The 23,975-nt window shown below is 41.3% G+C and overlaps 1 protein-coding gene across 1 annotated transcript; it reads right to left on the reverse strand.

Annotated features, from left to right (window-relative positions):
• Positions 1 to 584: 584 nt before the first annotated feature.
• On the reverse strand, positions 585 to 10,123 carry LOC104073079 (kazal-type serine protease inhibitor domain-containing protein 1-like). The gene is made up of 4 exons (XM_009572740.1): positions 9,348 to 10,123; positions 3,553 to 3,713; positions 1,929 to 2,073; positions 585 to 932 (listed from the first exon to the last, which is right to left on the reverse strand). Exons 1-4 carry the CDS (start codon positions 9,799 to 9,801, stop codon positions 802 to 804), a joined length of 891 nt encoding a protein of 296 aa, XP_009571035.1. The 5' UTR covers positions 9,802 to 10,123; the 3' UTR covers positions 585 to 801.
• Positions 10,124 to 23,975: the final 13,852 nt, after the last annotated feature.

The raw sequence follows: 23,975 nt of genomic DNA on the forward strand, positions 1-23,975 counted from the left end.
CACCAAACACGATGCTGTTCAGAGTAAAAATAATGATCCCAAATCTTGAGTGGTTGCCTAGGCTGGTGGGAAAAAGCCCACACTGTTAGGAGTAGCGCAAGAACTGTTACAAAAAGAAGTCAAAAGTTGTTTGAATGCACAAGAAATCTTTTCTAGGTATTTTTGAGTATTGCTAGTAAAACAGCACTTACTTGCTCTAGACTGTGATTGCTTCATGTATCTATTAAAAGTAAACAAAATAACTCCCCAAAAGACAGATAATTCACTCTTGATGAGACTAACCATGGAAAATTTCAAATGAGAAGGAAAATCTTGCTGAAACTTATGAAAAAACATGAACTAAGGAGATTAAAGACTGTTTTGCAATCTTCATAGTTGGGCTTGTTGCCATGTGAACAATCTCTTGAAATTTCTTAGTACATTATAGAAAAAAGGAAATTTATACCAGGTAAAAATTTTATTTAACTATGGACATTTCTGCTAGATGAATTAGAATGTTTGAAAGAAATTATAAGATAATTTACATTTTAAAAATTAATATAAAATTTGATCCCTTCAGTATATTTAGTAGACAGATGCATGTTTAAGAATTTTATTTAACAGTCTAAATGTATGGATTTACAACTGTTCTTATTTCTGGTAAGTAGTATGATACACTTCAGCCGAAGCTGAATTTCAGGAAGATGGGTACACAAGTGAATATGTGTGTTATCAGAGGAGCCGTTTACAGCACAGAGACTGGTAGTAAATACAACAGAATGTGAAAGGTATTGTGTGTAAAAATTATTATTCAGAGTTGTTTCAATTTTCATAGTCCCCGGATTCATATTCTTCCTCATCTTCATCATCAGAATGGTCATAATAGTCCCCATATTCAATGCTGTAGCTTGCACTTCTACTGCCAGCAGTAAATGCAAATGCAGGAGATGAGCCTGCAAGACATAATTGAATCCAGATTAAATTTGTTGTAAATAGGAACAAAGAGGAAAGTACGGTTTTGGATCTGTACGGCAAGCTCAGTATTTCTGAATCCTTGTTAAGTCATCAATTAAAAGGAGAGGGTTTTTATCTGATGACTTGACCTCATACCATCAAAGCTCATGGTATATGGGCAAATTTCTACATCATTCACATTTCAAGATGTTGAAAATACATTTAATTCCCAATACTAGTAAACTATGAGTTTACTAGTCTCTGCACATTGTATGCACCTGAAAATATGACCAGAGCCATTAAAGCTTTGAAAACCACTTGCTGAAACAAAGTCAGTGACAAACTAGACCACTGACAAACTCCCCTAGACCAGGAGGCAAATATAAGACAACGCATCTTTATCCTGCGTTTGCCAGGAAACTCAGTTCTCCCTGGAGGAAGAAGGATGTTATTCTGCAGGACTGGGCCTAATGCAAAACAATAGTAAAGCTATGTCTTAGATCTTTCCAACCACTCTCATTAAGGAACAACAACTGTTTCCTTCCTAACTTTTTGAAAAATAAACAGCTAAGCAGAACTGCCGTGCTTCAAAGACTCTGTCAGCTACAGCCGCTGTTTTTCTGGGTGCAGAGCTCCTGCTAACATCAAAGGACTTCTGCAGGACAAGGATAGTGGAATAATATGTGTCTCAGCTGTGTGGCTATAATCCACAGCTTTCTGTTTTTTGGAAGCTGGTATAATTTGCAGCAAAATATTACAATATTAACATGTAAGTATTTTTTTTCCCAGAATTTATAAGCACTTCTGACTTCTAAATACCTAGGACTGAATCTCCTGTTAGGGGATAAAGTAAAAGAAAAGCACACAGAAAAGTTAAAATATGGACATCTTTAGGTAATTTCTCATATCCTTCACTTGCGTTTTGACAAACCCGCTCTTTGCAGCCTGCTTGTATGCATTTTTATATTCTTCACATCCAAATAGAAAAAAAATACCATCAATGACTTTCAATCTTGCGGAGGCGTATGTTGCACCATGCTTATTTTTGGTGTGGCAGATGTAAACGCCTTCATCTGATTTTTTGAGGCCTTGAATCTGCAGCCAGCCTGTCACACCATACTTCTGAGGCCCGCCTCTTGCCTTTGAGAAGAGAAAGAAATAGTTGAAATTAAGTAGCTAGGAGACACCATGATATTTCTCAAACTAGTTGTGGCTGGATTAAACATCGTTCCAATCTTTGCTTTTTGTTTTTTGCCATCATGCTTTGATTCTCTCTGATTCTGCTGCCTTATATTTTAATAGCCTTTAATATTGTCTCTGTGCCTCCAAGTTCATGCTTTCCCTGCTCTGCTCTTTAAAGCTCACTGCCTTTCACAGTGCTCTGATTCCTGGTCCTTTTGATGCTTCTGCTTCCCAGCGCTCCTCCTGTCTCTTGTCCCAGCATCACTTCTTGCTGCTGCTTCAAAGCATTGCCACCTGTTCTCAAGCTCAGAAATTTCTTCAGGATGAGCATGGCAGTCTGGGTGAGTTGTTCAGGCCTGAGGGGCCTGACCAAGCTGGCACTCATCCAGGTTTTAATGAATTGGCATGCCTCTTAAAGCTTTCTTTTCCAAACAAGTAACAGAAAACCATTAACAAATGTTAACAGAGATGCTGTCATGCTGACTCTATTAATGAGCTAGGTTAACAGGGTTCAGTTTAGCCTCTGAGGTGACCAGCATTTGGATGTGGCTTCTCGCACCATTTTTTCTGAGCAATCAGTACTTTTGGTACTTTAACTAGCTTTTTCTGTGCTTTTTCCATCTATCTATTTGTTCAGGTTATGCGCCACGTCCATTGGATCTTCTCATTTTTGGGTTGTGTATCCAGAAAGCTGGATTTTCCATGCATTTCTCTGAATAGTCTCTGTTCCTATTCTTTGTCCATTGCAGAAGGCATGCAGATGCAGGCTTCAGCCTTACTGCAGTCTGCCTGTACATCTGGCTTTGTTAGCTTGTCTCCCCAGAATGTTATTTCCATTTAAAAGAATTAGCATTTTGATTTATTTAATTTTAGCTCAAACTTTCAGGCCGTTTCTAGATTTGCTTGAAGCCTATAGGAATGGCATTCTACTCTTTCTCCTCAGATTAAAACACAGTGTCCTCCATAAAATGAGCAAATTTCTTTGCTTTTCTTTTGCACGCCTCAGGGACTGAACTCAAATGGCAGGTATCCAGAAACACCATCTTGCAAAGGAGAAGTTTAGATACCTGCCAGAACTGTGCTTTCTGCATCAAGAGTAGAAAAATAGTTGCCAACAGTCATTCTTCCCAGAATGCACCTTCTTTTAGGTAGTAGCCTAAATGGTTCCATTTATATGTTCATTCAGTTTTTCTAGAATTATACCTACATAAGGAGAATCTTCCATCTTTTCTTTCCCTGAAGTGGGCCAGATGGTACCCTCCCTGCTACTTCTTCAGCTTGGACCGCCAAAATAATGATCAGAATTCTTTACATAGTTAGAGGAATCTATTGGGAATCTATTTATTGCAACAGTATTGTATCCTGTAGGAGGAATTCTCTGATTAATCCCTCGACTCCTCATCCCAAACTCTATGATGTGGAAAACTCAAGTTTTACCTGTACTGAGATGTGGGCGTCATCTCCCGGCAGAAACATTTTATTCCCTCTTTTTTTCCATTCAAGGTGTGGCATAGGATAGGCTGACACCTCACAGCCAAAAACGACATCATTGCCTGTGAAATTCTGGACATCCTGAGGTGGCATAGAAATAACAGGAGCTGCAAAGAACCGACATAACGGTGCTTTAGAAGACAAAAGTGAGCAAAAGACAACACAAACACAAAAGCATATAGCATTAATTCCTATTTTATACGATAAAACCAGTTTGCCTTTTGCCATTTCGCACATCACGAAGAGCCACATGATTCCAAGCAGCTTTTAAATCTCAGAACACCTTGTGTCTCATTAAAAGGTGAACAGGCTTTTTAAAAACACTTATTTCAAAGGACCCATCTGTCCTTCCTCTTGCACATGATTGTGAAACTTAAGCTGAAATTAAAAGTCTAATTTGTGTCCCATGAGCTATCATCGTGGACTACACTCAAGGCCCACCAGTCTAGCAGCCAGTACTCGACTAAACCTTCAGAGGAAAGTATAAAATTCTGTAGCAGACAGTCACAGAGTAATTTGATTGTACATGATAATTCTTAATTTCTGTTACATTTTGCTTAGCTTAACAGCTAGAATACTGAGATTGCTAGCTTGTCAAAATTTGTTTTCTGAGTACATCATTGCCTTGAACTTGCTAAAATCTCGTCCCCCTCTCTTACTCATGGAACTCATTGCAGCAAGTTACAGAATACCAGTATTAATACGTTTCACATTTATCCTCAATTGCTATCAATTTCATCTGATGTTCTTGTTATGAGACGAGTAATAAACATGATTGAAATCCAGGTTTTTTTATAAGGTTTTATGTTATATTTATTACACTTATTAGCTTTCCACTTGTTTCCTATTGTTCTTTTACCCTCATCCCCCTCCACTGTTTATTTATTGCCTCTGAATTATCCTCTCCCAGTTTTTCCCAAAGAAAAAGCTGACGTTAACCACGAGAGGGAGCCAGTCCAGGGATTTGAAAACATTAAAAAAATAAACTATCACCTGATGCATTCATACATGATTTAAATACAGATCCCTCTGTAAGCATGTAAGATCATACTGAATGTTAACAGGAGATGATGATATTTAGCAGCAGAAAGCAAAATAACTTATTTACTGTTATCACAGCTTTCCTATTTTAGAGATCGCTGCTTTTTTCCTGATCTATTTGTCCTCAGCAAGAAATGTTTTTCCTTCTAAAGCCTGTTTTCTTTCTATTTCCATACCAGTGTTTAAAAATGAATGCATTTTCTGGGCTATTAGACTTGTATTTAATTATTGCTTTTATTTTTGAACAGATCCCAGATGCTTGGAAATAGAAAATTATGGTAAATAATTAATATATTTTTACTTGCAATATTTGAATTAATAATGTAGGTACAGAATTTATGCTTCAGCATCTGAAATTGCAACAGCCTGTTCCAGGTTTTCAAGCAAAGTTTCTAATACATTTGTCAGTTTTCAGGATTGATATCTGTGCAGAAAATAACAAATGCATACTGATTAAAATTAATTGCGAACAAATTATACAGCACAGTATCAATTTTCCCATTTATGAATGCCTCATTAAACAATCTTGGTACTCTTCAAAAGTAAGATTTTCAAACTAGGATACTTAAACCCTTAAATGCTTGTTCTTTCATGAGAACTGTACATTCAGAACCTGTATATTATTTCAAAAATCTTGTATTCAAATCAGCATTAACTGAATATCTTGGATGAGAAATTTTTTGCCAATGAACTTATCAAATAGGATCTGATATTAAAACATACTTTGAAATATTAAAACTCAGTGCAACCACGCTCCTTTTAATGATACATCCACTGTAGTTAAGCTTGAAGTGTAAAAAAGAATCCAAATGTCTACCTTGACTCACATGAGTTCTTTAAATTATTCCTGTAGAGAGACAGCAGGAAAAACTTTTTAAATAGGCAGATGTTGACTGGTTAGTACTTCTGTTCTGGTGCTAACACAGGTGTCCTACGGCTACACGGACAACACTGAAGTATTGGCAAGAACTGAGTCCTGCTTATGTGACTGTCCAGAGCCAGGGCTCAGCCGTGCGAGGCTGAGGGCTCTGGTTTCACCACGCCATGTAAACACATCCTTAGCCTCGAGGACATAAGGGTCTGAATTACAAATCTATATTATAGCTGTTCACATACGAGAAATTTGTCTAGCACTGTCTACCATACACTAAGATGAATTTCACACTGGAAATACCCCTTCCTCCATTAACTGCAAGGAGAATCCAGATGATCGCTCACATGGAAATGTCTAAGATGTGGTCAGAGTCCCACCCAGCTGAGTACTTTTGTAGAGGTAGGTAAGGCTTTGCTGGACCAGGGCTGACCAGGACTGGCATCATGTGAGATCAAGCCCATAGCAAGTAGGAAGAACCACAGTTTTGATCTAACCAAACGGCCTTTTCTGAATTTGAACACACAATAAGTACTTGCATTATCTACTCAAACTTGAAGTGCTTCCAGAAATAAAATAATACATGTCTCACAACACCATTTGCTGTATTTTACAGAAGAAAATTGAAGGAATGATGTAGCATTTTAACAGAAATTTACAAACTTCATTTTTGAGTGTTTCAGATCTTGTGTTCAGCCAAATTCTCTCACGCATATCTGTTTGTAATTTTTTTGCCTAACTGTGTCTTTAGAAACAGATCTTTATGATAACCTGAAATTTTGATTCCTGGAGTAGATACATTTTTCTTGATAGCTGTAGAAAGCATCCTGATGGCTCAGTGTCTGGAGGTGAATGCGCAGTGGTTGCTCCTTTCCTTTTACAGTCCCAGTCATGAATTATCCTCATGTGTTACAGAAGACATAAACCAGAAGCCAGGAAAAAAAATACTGCTTCACCTTTCACAATCAACATTAACCCAATATCACTCCAGGCTAATGACTTAGATAATACGATTTTTTTTCCCTTAACTCATATTAATTTTTGCTAATCTATGTCTGATTTGATGAAAATGGCAGCAAATTTTGTGGATTGCTTATTTGTTTTTTACTCCAAAATTTACATTTAAAATAAATTATGTGACACAGCTAAATATAAAGAGAATCACTGCTAGATTGTTCTGTTACTTTGTTAAATCATCAGCAAGAGGGGTTTGAATGTGAATGGGGATGGATTAAGTGTGGAGAATCTGTATATAATCAATGTACTTAGTAACCTTGGTAAATTATTAGATAAACTGATCAAAACTAGCTTTCAGGAAAAGAAGGGCTTTTTCAGTGTTTCTTTAGGGACCTAGGCCTTTTTCTTCCCCTTTTTCTTGTGATAGATGAGAGATAAAAGGCTATACTCTTCTGATGAAAGGAGTTTATTGTTTTTTATTTATTCATTGGTTGCTGTATACAATTAATCCATTTGGCATCAATAGGAAACAGCAGATGCTTTGAAGGAGAAATAACAAAACAAAGTACTTTGAGTTGAGTGAAGGTTGTATTTATAGCTTGGTACCAAAACCCCACAGTGTTCAGTGTTTGTTTCTCATGCAAATTGGAGTCAGCAGAAAGCAAGTGCCGCAGCGAGGTTGCTGCTCTTAGAGCCAGGCTCCCTGTTGCTTTTTGTCATCAGCTGCAGCCATGAAAAACCAGTCTAAATCATGGTGCACTTTCACATGCCCACTGTGCTGCTTCAGATAGCTGTCGTGGTGAAGAGGGGGCGTACTGGTAGACTCTTACAGGGGACCGAGGCATGGTGCATTGCTCTCTGCCCTACTGCTTGCTGAAAGGCCCAGGCTCCTTCCAGGGTCTAAAACACAATCTACAAACCCAGCACGGTCAGCTGCTGCTCAGAGAGGTTGGGAAGAGGGGCACTTGTGCTCCCTCTCCGCAGCGAGCCCAGCACCCACAGGCTCAAGCGCTCTGCTGCAGTTGGGCTCATACGCCAGCTGGGCACTTTCCTCTGCAAGAGCTGAGGAGATGGGCCCCCATTTTTCTTAACTAAACTCTGCACAGCACTGACATGGCTATGAACTTTCCTCCAGGGTTCTGTGCAATTTAGTAAGCTGAGCAATCCTAGGAAATTTCTCTGCATTCCTGGAGAGAGGGTCCAGCTTTTCTGGGGACTCAGGGAAGCAGAGGGAAAGCGCTGGGGGTGATGCCTGCATGCAGAGCAGCTGAGCTCATTCCTCGTGCTTCATGAGTGGTGTTATGCACCTCAGGGGTGACTGCAAGGATGACAATTAAGTGTGACGATTAAAAGTGATAGTACTTCCAAAATAAAGCTTTTTGTATGTGGCCAGTTCTGATTAATTAATTAGAGCAGACCATTGCTTTAAGCCTGTATGCCTGAACAGCTACCTCTGCTGCAAAGTTAACGTCAGTTGCTACTTGAGTGGCACTTCTAACTGAAATCTTCCTGAAGGGATTATGCCGCCAGAACTAGTGCTATTTTAATCCCAAATAAGAACACCTGCCTGAGGGCTAACAGGCTTTCAGTCATACTGTGGACTGGTACATACTGAGTTTTCTGAATGTCTCTTTACTGACAAGCCTCATTTCCCAGCTTAATACCCTAATGGCAAATAAGGGATTCTTTAATGGATGTTTCACTTGCAACTAGAGAAAGAAGAAAGAAGTCTGGTATTAGCTGTTCATCACTTTTCCTTTTAAGTATTCAATATCCAGTGTTCATTCAATATAAAAGCACAGCATACAGTCTAAATTGGAGGCAACAGATTGCTAGCAAGCAGTGGGTAAAATGTACCTGAGTTACTCTCATATGGACCTTTGCCAGAGATGCAATTTCGGATTCCCAGAACTGTGACCCATTTGTGACCCAGAGACCTCTTCTACTTAGTTCATTGGAGAAAATATTTCATTAACTTTAAAAAAAAAAAAAAATTCTCATTCAGGAAACAAAAGCCTGTTCATTTTTTCCTTTTCATTTTATATTCATGTGACTTAGGTGAAAGGTGCCCAGGAATAAAGACTTGTAATAATGTGAAGAATAAGAACAGCATACGAGCAGGAGGCAGGATTCTCCCGTACAACCCGGCTAAGAATCCTTCCACTAACAATTATTGCAGAGAACTGTTCGTGCACTGTAATGTTTTTAGAGAAATTATTTCAGATTTTGTTCTAATTTTGGATTTCCATTTCATGAGTTACCTAGATTTTGTGATGATTCCAAAATTTGATTATTTTAGACTTTTTCATAAGAACAGACCTGTTAATTAAGCCCTATCTTCTTCTATTGCCTCTACTTCACTGATTACCATATATACACACAGGTGGATACACACATGCATACACACACATATATACATGCATATATGTGTGTGTGTGTGTGTATATATATATAAATGAGATCTGCCTTGCTATCACCACTTTAATACCAAGTTAGTCTTCATATAATAATAATTTGTCCAGTCCTCCCAGACTATCCTATCTCTTTACCTACTCCCAACTACACATACAATTTTTGTAGAAAATATCTCCTACTCTGCTTATTGAGAGCAGAGCTAGTCTGTAGATTGATGGCTTATTAGTCACCATGTGATTTAAATCCACTAGTCTAATATAGAGGCTTGTAATAGACAAGATTAAGTACCAACTGCTAAACCACATGTTTAACACAAAGTAGTATTATACCAAAATAATGCTAATTGTAACAAAAATGCAGTATTACTTCAATAAAGTTAGACTAAAGCATCCAGTAACACATCTAAAAAAAAGAATCAGATCTTTTTTCAGTTTGAAAGTGCCTCTGTACATATTACCTGATTCACATGGTCCTTTATGTTTCATGCTGATATTTCTTTTCGCAGCGTAAGCCTTGTTGAATTGACAGATGTTCTCATAGGTTTTCCCTTCAGGTCCGCAGATGCTTTCTTGAGACTTGCACACACACTGGGGTTCAGGGACTTCCCCAAACCTTACTTCATCAGCATCCAACCTGCACTCAAGGTTGTCCCCACATTGCCCGTAAAAATGATTGCCCTGGTCCAAGTCGCAGATCTGACCTTCCACATTTCCACATTCAGGACAGCAGCCGCAACGGTCCAATACAGTCCCAGCTGGACAATCCTTAGGCTCAGAGCAAAGTGCCAAATTGCATTTTCCACAACTATCTCCTTCCCTTAACAGTCTCCACCAACCTCGGTGGTACAAGGCAGGGAAACCGTGAGAAACCTGCACCAGTACCACCAGCACTGTAACCATTGAGTGCCTCATCTTGAGAATGTAACAAACAAGCAGAAAAGGTCCTTGGAGTAAAGCCAGGGGAGGGGGAAAAAAAAAGAAGAGAGTGACCTAGTGAGAGAAAAACATCACAATCCTTTTTTTGTTTTAGAATATACTACAAACACAGGCTTTAAGAAGAAAGTAGCATCAGATTCCTAATCTGGAACTGATAATAAAAATGCATACAAACCCACCGGCTTTTCTCTAATGCAGTTTGGAATGCAAGTATTGCTTGCACAGAAACCAAACTGCCCCTTCTGACAGCTGAGTTGAAGCTCTCTGAAAAGCTGTTTGCTCAGTGTCTCCTTGAGCCAAATTTGCAAAGCATTGCTCTACTGAAACAACATTATATTGCAGCTATTGTAGAAAGGGAAACAGGGTAAATTAAGAATAAAGGGTAAAATGAAGAAATGAACTGCTATGAGCTTCCCCCCCCCATCAGTTGAAAAAGATGGTCACAAAAAGATAAACATGGGTGCAAACTAGCACCCAAGATACCAGTACCCTAGAGCTGAGCCAGTGCTCTAGAGACTGGAGCAAGGTTTAACACCAAATTTCATCCATTAATGATCACAGCTAGGGGGTTCTGAATTAACACTTTACTTACAGGCTCTTTACAAGCAAGGGACAATCCAAGATAGCTGGAATTGACTTTAAACTCTTGGATTTAAGTTAAGAAGTGCCTAGACCCATTAAAGAACCCATTGTTCTCCCTACATTTAGCTTCTTTTGAGTGTTTATGGGTGTCTGTGGTTTGCAACCCAAAATAATGTGGTCCACGTTTGGCCCTAAGAACAACTTGCAAAAAGGTTTAAAACATAGACAAACATGAGCAAGCTGCCACAGCATCTTTAGACACACCAGAAGGAGGTTTTGCTGAAGCATTAGATGCATCACTTGCCTTTTCATAGCACTTTTCTGTCTTTGTTTCTTAAGATGTACTTGCACTGTGAATTATGAAGGAGGATGAAAGAGGTAACTCTGATTTCTTTTCCCACTTCTTCTTTCCATAAATCTCTGCCAGTTCAGGGAGATGGGTTTGCAGGGTCATTTCTCGCCAGGTGTTGCACTTTTCTTTGTACATCTCAGGATTTAGGCATGCTCCCTATCATCCTACCTCATACCAGAAAACTCCTCTCCCTTGCAGTGCTGAGGAGATTTCTTGTCTATAGACGATAGGCTGCAGTTACCACTGTTCAGACCACGTGCAGCTCAGCGGAGATGCATCGTACTGTCTGTGGAGGTAGAAGTGAAGCATAATGGACTTACGGACCCTGCAAGTATGGCTTAATAGCATGGGTCAAGGATCACCACTCCCTACAAATGAAACATATTTGTGTGTTTGTTAGCTTAAAATAACTCTACGTGCATTGCATTTTCAAGATGTACATATAAGACACTGTTAAAAAGATGAAATAAAAGAGAAATCATGCTTGTGCCTACTTGTCCTGAAATCGTCCACAAGTGGCTTTTTCTACTCTTTTTATATTCATGGTGCTTAGCTGCTTACATAAGCTCAGCAAAGGATGCATTTTGTTGTACCAGCCTTACATCCTCTGCTCACGTCCACAAAGGCAAATCTTTTTGGGACGTATGTTTACTTTCCATCCCAAACATCTCCATGGCTTTTCCCAAGTTCAGCTTCATACCTTCTGCACTAATTGAGATTACCTCTTGCTTTGCGTGAAATAGCCGGCTGCTTCAAAATCACTTCCTTCTCCCAAACTGCATATAATGCAATTTCCTCTGGCATACGATGGTGGAGCACTTCTTAAAGCCAGCCTGGAGAGACCTACAGGGCACTGCTTATTTCCATGTGATGGCTGGGCTAGTTCATATTCTGTTGCTTTGGACACAGAATCAGACTGTAAAGGAGTAAATTATGTGTGTAATTGATGCTTTTAACATTGAGAGCCAGGAAAAAAGAAACCACTGAATTTAATGGGAAATTGATTTCTTGTCCCACCTTTTTATTCTGTTTAATGTGTTTTATTTCACACTTCCTCATCAAATTCTAATTGGACATTTAGTTTTGCATTATAGGGTCTACTCATCACTGTCTATTTTACTATTTGTGCCTAAGCTGTAGGGGATGAGTATCTAGAGGACAAGGATGTGCTAGGCTCATAGAAAGTAAAAAAATGTTTATAGTGGTGGAACCATATATGCAAAGTGGAGCCAAAGCAGGGAGGGGCTGCAGGCCAGCACTGCCCCTGTTAAGGCTGAGCTTTGCCTGTCATCTTCCAGGAAATGTGTGATTTGAGGGCTGTAAAACAGAAGTATACAAGGAAGTATCTCCTGTCTGGCACTGAGGAAACCATCATAAATATCCTAGAAAGCATTTTTGGCATTTATCTGACTAACGTAATCTGAGTTCTTGGTGGGTTCAGCCTCTTAATTAAGAACTGGGTATGCCTGTGGTCTCGTTTGAACTGCTGGCACTTGGCAGGTGATGTACAGCTGAAGGTTATTTGGCCACTGATTCCTGAGCTCACCTGGAACAAATTGGGGCAGGGAGAGGTTAAAGCACTGTGGTATGACATGGAGAAATGGCCTGATAGCTGTCTAAAATGTCTTTCATTAGCAAGCCAGCTGTGACAAGCTGAGAAGAGCGTTGCTGTAACTCTCCACACTGGATGGATGTGTGGCAGGGTCAGAGCAAGGGGGATAAAGGGGGAGCAAGGAAAGAGAGCGGGATGTGCAGTGGGGTTTGAAGCAGCACTTCTAAAGGCATAGTCCCATCTGGTTCAGTAATAAAATATGCATTATTTCAGTATGTCTCTAATCCCTGAAGCTTGCTTTTGTGGGTTTGGTGGAAAAAAGTGTTGATTTTCATCACAAACCTTGAATTATCTTAATCCTAAATATCTCCCAGAACAAAACACAAGCAGCAGTGGATTAATGTCACTGGTGGAGCTGCAAGAGAGGCACCAAAGTACACAGTCTGCTTTTCAGACACCATCCCCCAAATGGTGCCTGGAGAGCTGACGGGCAGTGCAGACGAGGCCTCCAGGACCCCCCAACAAGGGGAGGAGGTAAGCAGCTGCAGTGCATGAGGGGCGCTTTCTACCATCAGCTGTGAAATAACATTTTGGTGAATAATTTCTTTTACAGGCAGGCTGAACAGCATTAGTGTACTAATGGTCTCAGCAGGCAGGGTAGTGCTGGCCATACAGCAGTTTCCCTGGCTTTTTCTGTGTTTTCCATATGGTGTGATCAGTGCAAAGAGTTCTGCCACCATCTCATGGAAGGGGCAGTACCCGAGTTGGATGATGGGCAGTGAAGGGACATAGCAAAATGGCCCAGTGCTTCCTGTACCCTCAGATTGCATCTTCACCAGGACATGGGCAATGTCTCGCAGAATAATTCCTGTAAGTGAATTGTTAAGGAAATTGTATTCCTATTCATTTCCTGCCTTCTTCTTGGGGCCCGGTGTTAGGCTAAGCTGCTGACTTGTATTGCATTATTCTACTTTGCATCGTAATAGATAAGGTACATGGCTGATGCAATGTGAAATCCTATTGCTAGTGATTCCTGAGGTGCTGCTCTTTCAGACAAAATGTGGCTCAGCTCTTTATTCTGCTTTTATTTGTGTCAATGTGCATTTTACTTAAGTAAAGGCTTCTGAATCTGGCTCCTGTCACACTTGCAGATCTGGTTCTTACACAGACAGGCACAGGAGCCCGGTGAGGAATAGTGGCAAAACACAAAAAATTTTTAAGTGTCCCTTCTACCTTCTCTGTCCTGCAATGGTTCCTCTCCTTGAACAGCTGAAGTCAAGCTCGGAAACTATAGTGCTCTGTCTCTTAGGTTGTGTCAAGTACCTAATCTTGAGGCTCCTTTAGAGAGAGTAAATCTTGGCTGACTCAACGTGTTTCCATCCAAGAAACTTTATACTTGTATTATGTGCACAAAAGCAGCATTAAAGAAAATTAATGTTCAGCCTGTTATGCTGGGTAATAGCAGACTACAGGTGGCTGTGCCTATTAGGTATATGCAGTACCTGATACCGTACCAATCTCCTAGGATAATTTCCCACCCCCCCAGTATCCAGAATTGAGCTTCAGTTGAGGTGCTCAGTTCACCTGAAAACAGTATTTGGTTTTGTAGAAATAAGTGGCAAATAATGGAGATTAATGACAGATGAGGCAAAAATGGTTGGATGCCATCTGTGGGTTCCTAACAGAACTGCTGACCGGCAGCGATACAGGCACAGGCAGTCCTGGGATCTCCAGACATTTCCTTTTCTGGTGCCAATCCTATTTGCTGACACATTGCTTTCATGAATCTCATCATTAGCGCTGTAAGCACATGAAGTATAAGTTAATTCTACTGTAACATGATTATTAAATCCATTAATCAAAGGCAGGAGATCCGTAATTAACTTATTCTCCAGCATCAAGTAAATGATTCTGCTGTGAGCTTTAAGAAAGCAATTGTTCACTAATATACAAAATACAGTGGGGCTATTAGACTATAAGGCTGTGTAATTATATAATTAAATTGCAAATTTTGCATATTTTAATAACATTTTAATTATTTTCTTTGTAAAATTAAAATGGAGGATCATTATTTTTGCCTTTTTTTTTTTTTAAGGTTTACATGTTGTTTACCAAAAAAGGAAAAAAAAAAAAGTTAATGTCTGTCTCCTGCCTGAAAGTTGACTGTTTCCATGTAAGGCTTTGGCTAGGCTTTTGGTGGCTCACCTTGGACCTATCTCCATCAGTGGCTGACTATAGATTTCTTCTGTTTCACATTTCAGCATCGTTGCTGGTGACTGTAGGCATTCAAATTTTAATTTGCAAAGACAAAAGAGGGGTCTGCTAGCACTGTTCCAGCACCAAATGCTTGGGTTTGATTTAATGTAGGCTTACTGATTCCTTTTTACACAAACAAGTCTGGAAATCCCTTTTCAAAAGCTAGTATTTCCTTCCAAGGGGCCAGATATTTCAAGGGTTCTTTTCAAGCCTGCTTCGCATCTCTAGTATCCTTTAAGTAGACCAAATTTCTGAAAGCTTTGTAGTTTTACCCAGAAACACTCGAGCCCCCTGTCCCATAACAGGAAGGTGATACTGGAAATATTTAGGGAGTCAGCAGTAGTAATCAAGCGTTTCTCTGAAGACATTCTTTGAGAGGTGAGAGTTACAGTGAGGAAACTTGCACAGAAAGTATCATGAGGGCATTTCCCCCATGTGTCCTGCCCACGTTTCTAGCCCAGCAAATCTTAGTTGTTCATCTTAACCTTTCTCTATACACTTTAATCACAAGTGCAGTATAGAAGCAATAGCCGGCGTCATTCTCCTTCCTCCTAAGGGAGGGAGGCGTGAAGGTCTGTCTACCTTCTGCCTTAATTTTAGAGGGCGGTAATGGAAAAGCATTCCCGTGTTTTCCGCAGACCACAGTATTTTCAGATGTATTTTACTGCAGCAGATGCTGCAGTTAATGCAGAGTGTAACACTTTGTGTGTCAAAGGCAGTTGCAACAGTGACACAGTAGTACTATCAGGTACAGCAGGGCTTCAAAGATACCAGAGCTTGGGGAAAACATATCATTGTTTTCCCCAAAACGAGACAAAAAATGAAGAGCACAAGAAAGCCTGTCTTGCACATGCTACCAGCTACAAGCAGCAGGACAGAAATGGGGCAATGGGCTGGGGGGCCTGGAGGCAGCGAGCAGGAAGGGGTGGGAGATATAGGTAAGATCTTGGGGTCCCCAGCCTGTCCCAGGGTTGTGGGTGGCACCCAGTTACCCATGTCACCAAGGGATGGATGGTATGAGTGTGAGAGTGGCTAGCAATGTCTGTGTGTGCCCCTTGCTATTCTCAACCCCTCCTGGGTGCAACTTTCAGCAGTAGGTTTGAAGACTGGCCTGGTCCTTATTGTGGACCTGCCACAAACATGCTCTAAGCATTTGGAGAGGGGCTGGAAGAAAAACAAAACAAACCAACAAAAAACCCCCACCAAACTAACATGGTTCTGGCTCTACCAATGTTTCGAGGTGCTTCCACCTAACAAAGGGTGAAAAGTAATGTTAGCTCTGGCCAGTGGCTGCTGAGAGCCAGGTGTGTTTGTGTGTAACTGTCCATCCATTTCCCACCAGAAGGACAGTGAGAGGAGGCAGACGAGTAGGTTTAAGCCCGAAGATGACACTGGTGGTGCTCCCAGTTTCCAGTACCAGCAAAGTTCTTAAAAAGAGCAAAACACAGCGTTTCCTGGGAAAGCCTAACAGAGAGAGGGAAATCTCTGAAACTTGCAGACAATGAATATAAAGTCATTTTTCTTGGCAGTCCTAATGTTGATGGATAGGACAGTTTGCCTTGTCCAGTTTATATAAGAGCAGCTGATATAATATGACTTCATCGCTGGATATTTATGAGAAGTTTCATTTCAAATAATACAGTTTTTTGCCTCTGGCGGAGCTGTGGTTTAGTGCTGTTATTACTGGGAACTAAATCTTTAGGATATTCTAACTATAACTGCAGGGCCTGTTTGATCTACCCAGCAAAGTTAATATTTTCCAAAGCAATGGAAACTTTATAATGGAAAGTCTCATTAGTAAAAACTACCTGTCCCTAAAAGCAGGCAGGAAATCAGGCATAGAGAGGAAACTTGGGGGATTTTCCTTCTGCTTCACCTGCTTTCTCTCACACAGCAATACTGAAGAAAGTAGTGTTTTCCATTACAGCGAACGTACAGATAGACTGTAATGATCCTTCTCTGGAAAAGAACTAGAAACCAATTTCTGATATAAAGCAAAATTCTTGTCTCGTGCAGCAACTTGTCTCTGCTGTGTATGGATCTTACATAAAATACTGTCTCTTGAGGGAAATAAGATTCACCCCCGGTGCCAGACCCTCCACCCAGGCCAGCATTGCTCTGAGATCTATGCAGGAGAAGGGCTAAGGAGGAGGTATTAGTACCCCCGCTGAAACTCCCAAGGTTGTTTTTTAAAGTGTGAGTCTTTCCTGTTTTGTGCCAGAGCCGTGGTATAAATGGGATATTCTCAAATAATTCACTCACCCCTTTGGAGTATGCAGAGCTCGGGGCTGCAGTCAGTGAGGCCCACAGCCCGCTGGTGTTGGTAGGGCCCCTGTAGTCCTGCAACAGTCTGGAAAGGCAGAGTAGGACCTCCTGGAGCTGCCAACTGGGTTGAAGCCTCCCCTACCTCTGGCTAAACCATATATCAGACTCCAGCCCTTCTTCCCATATCTCCTTCAAAGACATAATTAGCTCTGACCGTTGTTACAAAGGGAAGTAAGTCTGCAACAGACATAGGTTCAGGCTGTGAGCTCTGGTAATACAGCTTCCAAGTAAGTCTTGCAAAAAGCCTGTTGCCTGGATAATGGTGGTCAGATCAAAATGACTCAGCAAAGAAGCAAGCAGGAATCTCTCCCACCACTGTGCTTCGGTTGGAATTCTTCCACAATTTAACACTTCTGACAAACATTTATCTTCATCTGTGACCAGAAAGCTTGAAAAGACATGCACTGTGCTGTCCAGTGGAGGGTTGTGTGTGGGGAGGGGAGGCTTTGCTGGCTTTAGTCTGGGATGGTTTGGGCACCCGTGAGTTATGCAGCAGTAGGAGGTGGTAGTTGTGAGAGAGGACAGGAGGAAGCTTCAGGGTGAATAAGGACAGAAAGCAATGCTTGAGGCAAGCTCAGAGGGGCAGCGCTTACCACTGACAGAAGGGCTGAGTGCACAGGCATTGCCTCTTGCAGTTGGAGTTCCCGCTGTTGTCTACAAACAAACAGGACTGCATCAAAGGATCCTGCAGATTGGCACCCCTGGGCTTTCGGGCTTATGCCTCTGGTCAGAAGGAGTAATCTCCAGACAAGATCATTCATCTAAATACTTGGAGGTTAAAAAACAAACAAAAAAATCAATGTGGATCTCTATCGCAAATGCTGAAGACCACATTGTGCCTCTGGGAAGATGAGGCTTATCTAGGGATATTTGCTACTCCTACCTTTCATTAATGCTTATGCTCTCGGGGTCAGGATGAGACAGGGGCTCTGGGTTGCATTTGCCAATTTCTGGAAGCCCAGCACTAGTCCTGGCCCTTTTACTATCCTGCTGTTTCTGAGGGTCACAGTAACGTGGGTAGTTCATCTGTGGTAGCTCTTGGCTTTGCATGTTTGTTCCTAATAAAAGGCGTGGAAGCTGGAAACAGCATTAAGTGAGGGAATATGAATGAAAACTCTGCGTGAGCATGAGTTAAGAAGTAAAGTAACTTAAATGGGCTCAGGATTCCACCCAGCGCTTTTAGTTTAGCCGTCTTCCTGTTTGAGTTGGCAGGGCAAATGTCTTTGACCCTGTCCAGCAGGGCGTACTTCAGATTGTTTTTCTGTCCAAGCTGATGGAACACTCTTAGTCTCAGTCTATTCCAGCCTCAGTGCGGCTAGAGATACCAAACACAAACATCTTGTGTGCACTGAAAGTTGTAATGTTTTTGCATTAAATGCTGACCTACTTGTCCTAAAGTAGATGTCTGAAAGCACAAACTGCCTTGAAGAGCTGGTCTGGTCTTATATCTGTCATTACATTTCATGACAACTGACACAAATCTAAATCTGCACTAAAGAGGCTTTCTATTAAGTGACTACCTCAGCTTATAGAAAATACCAGTTAAATGGTATCCATTGATGCTGCAGGAGTGGATTGCTCTTATTATATCAGTAGAGTGAAAAGGATTCTGCTGTCTTGCTGCTCTCCTGTACCACAGTACATTGTAAAGGCAGACCCACTCATGTTTGTGCTTTAGAGACGGCGGTTGTGGACTGCAGGGAAAGAAAATGGCAGGACATCTCTGGGAAAACCTGAACTGATAGTGTAAAGCCAAAACTTACTGTTTCCTCGTGGGGGTAGGGAAATAATCTCTATATTTAAAACAAGGCACTGCAGGTGGGCATAATGTCTTAAACTGGATAAACTTATAATTCTGGACTGGTGGGAGGACTTGGTCTTACAGCAGTGATGAGAGCCATCTGCATGGTCTGGCCCTACCTATAGAGCTTTAATTCCATGTTCTCTGAAGTTTGAGGATGTGTTTTCTGGGGGTATCAATCCAATAAAAACATAATAGAGTACACAATTAATAAAAATCTACGTGTTTTGTAATTTCGTGGAACTAAAAAAAAACATCGAAACAAATACAGGCCATTTCCATCCAAATCGTTCTTCTGGTAGAGGTTTGGGTAAATGGAGGCACTCTGCAGTGTGACTGAAAATAAACCCCCTACAACATACTGGAAAAACCAAAACCAGATGACTTCTGGATTCACAGGCTTCCAGAGGGGCGAGTTCTCAGGTCATGCCTCCAGACAGTTCAGTGCTAAGCAGATGCAGCTGCCCAGCAGACCTAGCTGAAGCCCTGTCCCTGTAAAGGCAGGAGTCAGGACCTCATCGTGCTGGTACACCCTGAATCTGAAAATCTCTTCTGTTTCAAAACTGTGCCAGTATACACACATCTCTGCTTAGGATCTGGGATCTCCCTGTAGAGTATACACTGACATTATACAAAAGCCTTTCTTTTTGGAGGAGGGAAAAAACCCTCCCTATCTAAAACTAAATTTGCTTCCTCTTCTCAGTTCACAATTCCTAACTTTTCCGTTCATTTAGCTTACTAGCAGGGATGATCACCCAAATGTTAGCTCCCAAAATACGGATTTCTTGTTTGCAGTTATAAGTACCTGCACTAATCTGATGAAGAAAGTAAGACATAATACAGATTTTTGTGCCCAGCCGAAGCAGCTTGCAGTTCAATATTGAATTCTCCTGGTGAATTGCTAAGCGAGTGAAACACAATTGAAGAGTTTCAAACCACAGAACTTTGAGGAAAACTAGTCTCTTTGAGACACAGATCTCAAAAGCATAAGAAGAAAGAAAGAAAATGCATCAAATTATTCATTACAGATTTAACACTCACCTCAGATTAACAAGAAGCCCATTGCCTGATCCCAAGTGTAACAACAGGCTGTAATTTAAAACAGCTTTTATTCATTAATGAATAGAAAAGTTATTTCAGTGAGAATTTGGAGAAAACCTATGCGAATTACCAGCACTAAACAGTCTTTCCTTGTAAAGACATGGCTTGCTGGCTGGCTGCATGTTGTGACACTAAATACAGTAGGTAAATGAGAGTGGTTTCTGCTACCAGTTCAATCGGTAGGTTTGAAATGGAATTAACCTTTTAAAAATGCAAAGTATTCCTTACAGCAGATGGTAGTGTTTGCATATACAAATACCTCTTGGAAATCATAATGTAAACCACATGCTCTGAAACAATAGGATTCCTGAGCTGAACACTTCATCCTCCTGAAAATGAAAAATAACTCTCCAAGCTCAGATTGGTGGTTGCTGCAGCAGGACCAGCTCCTGCTTATGCTGGGGTAAAGTGGGCACAAGAAGAATTAGAGGAATAACAAGGGTGGGGGGCATAGAAGGAAGCAGGGGGATGTTGGGATGTACTAAAAGGTGCTATTCCTCTGTCACTCACTGCTACACTCTTAGACGAGTGTGTATAGGCTCTAGAGGAGGGCTGCAGATAGGCTGTGTTAGCCTGTTTTAGCTCTCCTCTATAGTGCAGCTCCTTCATATCTTAAACTGAATAAATGAATCCCCAAAATGTTTTATGCTACTGTGGCTAGACTGCTTTTGGTCCCTGTGCTAGCTAGGGCGACTCTCCATAGCATATTATGAGGCTTTATATTCCTCTGGGTTGCACAGATACAAGCATTTGCATCTCCTGAAAGCTCCTCAAGTTACCCGCGTTGCCTGACTGCTGCTCGCTATCCATAATGCTTTCCTATGCTAACACACATTCACAAGCATTTGTCCACAAAGGCATAAAGTAAGTGCAAATGTTCTTAAAAAGAGACAAAGATTCCAGAAGCTGCAGCTTTAGGAAGTACATGTAAGGAAAGGTTACAGCAGACTAGAACATCACTGCAAAGCAGAATTATCTCAAAAAGTAAGTCAGTCTTTTCCTCCATACATTCACGCTCTGCCAAGAGCACAAACAAACTGGCACCGTGGTGGAGTAGTAAACGTTAGGGGTAACTGTCCTGTGGCTTGTCCAGATTCGTGGTGCCAAGTTCCCTCAGAGCTATAGGGCAGATGTGGTCGGTGAGAGGTGAAACAGCTCCCAGCTCAGGAACCATCAGCCTAGAGGCTCCTTCAGAGAGTAGGCTGCCACTCGAAACCCCTCCTGTTCCCTGGAGAGCCTATGCAAGGCTGAACCCCTAAACAAAACAGAGCTGTGTGCAGTGCTTACCTGTGGCTATGTTCTCACCTGCAGCTTATGTGTTACATACCAGTCCTTCGTGGGAAGGGCTGATTTTTAGTTGGTGTCTGTCAAGATATCAGGGCTTATCTTTGCACACCAGTAACACGGAGGCTGCTCTGTGCTCCATACCTATTGGGGTATGAAAGTCTCATCCTGAATTCAGTGGTGCTTCTAGCTTGTGTTAGACAACACCTGAAAGAGACAGGAAAGACTTGAGATTGTGCAGTGCATCATCCTGACCGCTCTGAAGAACGTATCTGGGCTCACAGTGCTCATCTGTCACCCCACTCTGCCCAGCGTCACGTGTGGGATGACAGCAACACCAGTAATAACACCAGGCTGCTCCAGGACATCAGTGCCGCTAAGCTGACTTGCTGTAGGATGTATTACCAAAAATGAATTTTGGCCCCTCTGACACACCTGATGTACCTGCAGTAGGGTAGAGGCTAGGTGGCTTTCTCACTTTGTCTCTTACTTTCCATATCTGGTCCTTGCTGAGCATCAGTTTGACCACTGAAATGGCCTTAGGACCACTCTGTGTGCACCCCACTGAGGCCAGAGTTAATATTTTGTGTTACAGCAGGGCTATACAGGGAGACAATCATGTGTGGGGTGTATTAAAGTGGTGAAGTCCATCAATGAGAGAAAAAATTATATGTAGGAGCAAATAAAGCAGGAGTCCATACTTGCTAGATTTTAAGAGTTTCTGAAGTAAGATGTTTTCCCTGGCCAAGCCAACAACTCTTTAAGAATATTCTCATAAGGTATCTGAAAAAAAACTCCTTCCCCTACTACCTTCTGTCCCTCCCTTCCTTCTTGAAGTTACCAAAATCAGCAATAAATGAGAATAGACAGAGCTGATCCTTTTCAAGATGACATGCTATTCATAGTCCAGTCGATAAAAAACATTTAACTGCACAGAGTTATAACTTAGAACAAGTCCTGAGCAACTTCAAAGCAGCAAAGTTGTAACGAAAGCTGCATCTAATAAAAGCAAGCCTTGAGAGTGGCAGTCTACTATAACATACAAAAAAATTCCTTTTGTTAACATTACTATGTGGCAGGCGGTGTAGAACACATTAGAGCATTTTAGTTGGATTTTAAAGAAAGAAATTGACACAGAAAGAAGGTAATGATTTTTTTTTAATAGAGGATCTCTCTGGGGGTTGTGTTCATATTGCAAACATTCACTTTATTACATTTTTATGGAATGGACTTTAAATGCCAGTATATACAAGCCAACATTTCATTATTGGAGTTTGTGTTTATTCACTTGCCATTGTTAGCCTGTTCCCCTTTGTCTTCCTGTGCTGCTCTTTGTAAAAGCTATGATTTATGAATATGTGGTTTAGATCCTTCACAATATAGTGTGGTGAAGTGGTTTGATATAAAAGTTATTAAAGTAAAAAATCTATAGTTTCGCGTGCTTTGCCCACCTTCTATAGGAACCCCCAGTAAGAGACTCTTATACTAAGCAAACACTGCGTGCATGAGACTGTAAAAAGGTACGTGCTGAGAGGCCTCACTCAGCCCAAACTCCTGGTAGCCACTGCAGGCAATTTCAGTTTTGCCTACATAACTGCAGGATTATGCCCTCAAAGTTATGAAAGTTGCATAGACCAAAAAGGAGGGATGGGGAAATCTGCCATAAAACGTTCATTTTAAAATCAGGAAATAAAGACTTCCAGTAGCCTTAAGCTACATAGTACCATGGCATTTGGTTCTCAAACCCAAGTGTGTGCATGCCACATACTTAATTTATTTTTAAAACAAAGCTCTTGGTCCTGCTGGTTGCAGGATAAAGAAAGGTGACTGGCAGTTTCCAGAGCCCACTTAGAATCTGAATTTCTGCAGAAATGTAGCACTTTTTCAGCCTAAAATAGAGAGTGAAAGGCTGATTTAGATCATCGTACCTCAGCCAATGCATGGGTTTTTCACCCAGGAGCACTGCTGACTTGCCACAGGTGCACAGCCACATAAAAGAAGGGATGACAAATTGGCCACTTTTGCATATGGCTGGCAAGAAACAAGAGCTGCTTATAGCAATGAAAGCTGAAGGAGGCACTCTCCAGGATGAAAAATAATTTATGAGGAAGACGTGGAAGGTGGTAGAATCCGTTCAACTGCAGCACAACATATAAGAGATGGGTTACAAAACAATTTTGCTGCCTATATTTTGTGTTCCCAAATCTCTGAAAAAATGCAGCTCTACAAATAAAAAGCCCTCCGTCTGTCTCAGGGATAGATAACTTCAGCAAGTGAGGATTACCTCAGTGAGTCTGACAGGTATTAGAAGCAATGAGGCATACCACTGTGCCGATGCCAGCAGCACCAAAATCACCGGTCTGACACCGCATCACCACTGGGACAAGGAAGCACCGTGCACGGGAGCCTTTCCTATGTGCACAGCACACTGCTGCCTTTGGGTTCTCTTCCTTGAACAGAGGAGCTATTGAGACAGCAATCACAGTCCCTCTGTTACTGTTGTCTCTGGCAAACAAAGAATAACAGCCACAATCCTACATCCTCTTGGAGATCTAAACTAGAAGGTTCCAACCTGCTTCAGGCTACCAAGGTAATTTTGCCACCTGTAGTGCTCTGTGGCCTGCCACGTGCAGTCCTACACACCCATCTCTGGCCAGGTGAGAGTTGGATGCTGGAATGAAAAGCAGGTACGAGCACAAGAGCCCAGCATAGCCACTCAGCTGAACAAGCAGTTGTCCAGAGTCAATGTTGCTAATGCTGAAGCACCAAGGCTTTGCATCTTGCATATCTCGCACACTCTTCTGCGCTGTACCTCAGGAAACACAACAGAGCATTTTGTCCACGTTGGAGTCACTGAGGTTAGATACCTAGATGCCCATTGGCAAGATTCCTCTCCT

The sequence above is a fragment of the Fulmarus glacialis genome, unplaced genomic scaffold, assembly GCF_000690835.1.
Source record: "Fulmarus glacialis isolate BGI_N327 unplaced genomic scaffold, ASM69083v1 scaffold38522, whole genome shotgun sequence".
Lineage (NCBI taxonomy): Eukaryota > Metazoa > Chordata > Aves > Procellariiformes > Procellariidae > Fulmarus > Fulmarus glacialis.

What these genes read in the sequence shown, in the direction of transcription:
- LOC104073079 (XM_009572740.1), bottom strand. Translation starts at nt 9,801, where the DNA reads ATGAGGCACTCAATGGTTACAGTGCTGGTGGTACTGGTGCAGGTTTCT. An exon ending in ACGCCCACATCTCAGTACAG is followed by an intron (nt 2,074 to 3,552) that starts GTAAAACTTGAG and finishes CTCTTCTCAAAG; the next exon opens with GCAAGAGGCGGGCCTCAGAA. An exon ending in AAGATTGAAAGTCATTGATG is followed by an intron (nt 933 to 1,928) that starts GTATTTTTTTTC and finishes TATGTCTTGCAG; the next exon opens with GCTCATCTCCTGCATTTGCA.